The sequence below is a fragment of the Perissodus microlepis genome, chromosome 11 (assembly GCF_051167445.1).
Source record: "Perissodus microlepis isolate ML-2025 ecotype Zambia chromosome 11, ASM5116744v1, whole genome shotgun sequence".
NCBI classification, from domain to species: domain Eukaryota; kingdom Metazoa; phylum Chordata; class Actinopteri; order Cichliformes; family Cichlidae; genus Perissodus; species Perissodus microlepis.
This window is the reverse complement of record NC_140471.1, coordinates 5,143,654-5,146,629: the sequence shown is the minus strand read 5'-3', so window position 1 is coordinate 5,146,629 and position 2,976 is coordinate 5,143,654. Positions and strand designations below refer to the sequence as shown.

The window sequence follows — 2,976 nt, the reverse complement described above, 5'->3', positions numbered from 1 at the left end:
GGTATTGGCCAGCACAACAGGCCTAGGTGTAATGTGAATGTCCTCGGCCAACACCACTGGCCCTGGTGTAATGTGGATGGCATGAGCCAGTATCACAGGCCCTTGTGTATTGTCGATGGTTTCGGACAGCACCACATGCCGTGGTGTAATGTGGATGGCATCAATGAGTAGCACAGGCCCTGGTGGATTGTAATTGGCCTCAGTCAGTAGCACAGGCCCTGGTGTAATGTGGATGGCATGAGCCAGCAACGCAGGCCCTGGTGTGGTGAAGATGGCCTTACAGGGAGCACTGGCCCTGGTGTAATATGGATGGCATCAGCCAGTAGCATAGGCCTTTGTGTATTGTGGATGGGATCAGCCACCAACACAGGCCCTGGTGAAATGTAAATGTCCTCAGCCAGTAGCACAGGCCATGTTGTAATGTGGATGGCCTCATCTAACAACACTGTCCCTGGTGAAATATGGATGGTATTGGTCAGCAAAACAAAAGATGGCGCTTGAGTGACGGCAGCCTTTCCAAGTAGCTCTGCAACACCGAACTTGTTTCTTAACTTTCAACTGTTTTAGACTAGTCTTTCAAACTTTTTTTTTAACTTCCTTTAGTCACTCTACTTTCTACCTCTTAGATATACTATGGATAACGCACTTTTTAAAACTTCTGGAACCAGCTCCTTCATCTACTCAAGAGCGGAGCTGCTGGCACTTAACACAAAGGCACAGACCGGCATCAGACACAATATCCCGGCCGAGCTAAAGATGAGCTACAGAGGCTGCAAGGCTGGAGCGAGGAAAGCGGATCACCGGAGGCGATTCAAACCATCAATCTCGACAGTGATCATGGGCAACGTGAACTCGTTACAGAATAAGATTGATGAACTGTGCGCTCTGAACAACGACCGACTCTACCGTGAGTGCAGTTTGTTTATCTTCACGGAGACGTGGCTAACCGAGTTAACGCCGCAGGCTAACGTAGACCTATGCGGTTTCACATCCGCGAGAGCCGATAGGGACACACAGGCCAGCGGAAAAAGCAGAGGTGGGGGACTCATTGTCTACGTTAACAACAGATATTGTAACCCTGGACACGTCTCCGTTAAAGTATCTGTATGTCGTTCGGACCTGGAGCTGCTAGCTGTTAGCTTGCGGCCATATTATCTACCTCGGGAGTTTAGTCATGTGATCTGTGTGTGTGTTTACATCACTCCGAGGGCCGACGCAACAGCTGCCTGTGAGAAAATACACACAGTTACAGCAAGACTACAGACACAACACCCTGAGGCTTTCATTATTATATCTGGAGACTTTAACCATGCCACACTTGATTCTACTCTGGCTGCTTTTCACCAGTTTGTGAATTGTCCCACACGGAGCAACAGGACAATTGACCTACTGTATGCTAATGTGAGAGATGCATACAGAGCCACCCCCCTCCCCCCACTAGGGAAGTCAGACCACAACCTGGTTTACCTACAGCCACAATACACACCCCTCGTCCAAAGGCAGCCTGTCACAACACGCTCCATTAGGAGATGGACCCCAGAAAAGGAGGATGCTCTGAGGGACTGTTATGACACCACAGACTGGGACGTGCTCCTGAGCCCACATGGTGAGGACATAGAGGGGGCGACACACTGTCTGACGGACTACCTCAACTTTTGTGTGGACACGGTCGCCCCTGCTAAGACAGTACGGTGTTATCCTAATAACAAACCGTGGGTAACACAGGAAGTCAAAGCTGTCCTCAACATGAAGAAGAAGGCTTTCAGAAGCAAAGTGAAGGAGGAGATGAAAGCAGCACAGCGGGAGGTGAAACGCTACCTGAGGGAAGCAAAGGACACCTACAGGAGGAAGGTGGAGCAGAAGTTGGAGAGGAACAATATGAGGGAGGTCTGGAATGGTGTGAAAACCATCACGGGCCACAACACCAAGAAAAGCACAGTGGGGGGGACTGTGGAGAAGGCAAACGAACTCAACAACTTCTTCAACAGGTTTGACCAGCCCACAACCCCCCCACCCTCACCCTCACCTTTACTACAGAGCCCTCTCCCTACTCTCCTACCTCCCTCGCTTCCCCCCTCCCTGACACTATGACATCCCCCCCCTCCTCCTTCTCCAACCCCTCTCTAAACAGCACGACAGCCTCTCTCCCCCCCTTCCAATCATCTCCCAGTGTCACAGTGGATCAGGTCAGGAGACAACTGAGGAAGCTTCGCCCCAGAAAGGCAGCAGGCCCAGACAAGGTGTGTCCTAGGATGCTAAAGGCGTGTGCTGCTGAACTTGGGGAGCCGCTACAACGAGTCTTCAACCTCAGCCTGCGACTGGGGAGAGTGCCCGCCCTATGGAAGACATCCTGCATCGTCCCGGTCCCCAAAAAGAACCGGCCCAATGAGCTGAATGACTTCCGACCGGTGGCACTGACGTCACATCTTATGAAGACTCTAGAGCGGCTCTTCCTTAACCTCCTCCGACCACAGGTACAACATGCCCAGGACCCACTACAGTTCGCCTACAAGGCAGATGTCGGTGTGGAGGATGCCATCCTGTACCTCCTACACAGAGCCCACTCACACCTGGACAAGGGAAAAGGCACGGTCAGGATCCTGTTTCTTGACTTTTCCAGTGCCTTTAATACCATCCGGCCCTGTCTGCTTCAGGAGAAACTGAACAGAATGCAGGTGGACCCCTGCCTGGTCGCTTGGATCTCCAACTACCTCACCGACAGGCCACAGTACGTCAGGCTGAAGGACATCACGTCGGACACTGTGGTCAGCAGCACAGGAGCACCACAGGGAACTGTGCTGTCCCCACTTCTCTTCACCCTGTACACCTCTGACTTCTGCTATAACTCTGAATTATGCCACATTCAGAAGTTTGCAGACGACACGGCCATCATGGGGTGTATCTGGGATGACCAGGAAGAGGAGTACAGGAGCCTGGTGAGGAACTTTGTCACATGGAGTCACACAAACCACCTGC

General features: G+C 51.9%; 1 protein-coding gene across 1 annotated transcript; it reads left to right on the top strand.

Annotated features, from left to right (window-relative positions):
• The first annotated feature begins 633 nt into the window (after nt 1–633).
• On the top strand, nt 634–2,710 carry LOC146377109 (uncharacterized). The gene has a single exon (XM_084944363.1). It carries the CDS (start codon nt 634–636, stop codon nt 2,089–2,091), a length of 1,458 nt encoding a protein of 485 aa, XP_084800489.1. The 3' UTR covers nt 2,092–2,710.
• The last annotated feature ends 266 nt before the right edge of the window (nt 2,711–2,976 follow it).

Excerpts from the sequence above, each read along its gene's own strand:
- LOC146377109 (XM_084944363.1), top strand. The coding sequence starts at position 634 with ATGGATAACGCACTTTTTAAAACTTCTGGAACCAGCTCCTTCATCTAC.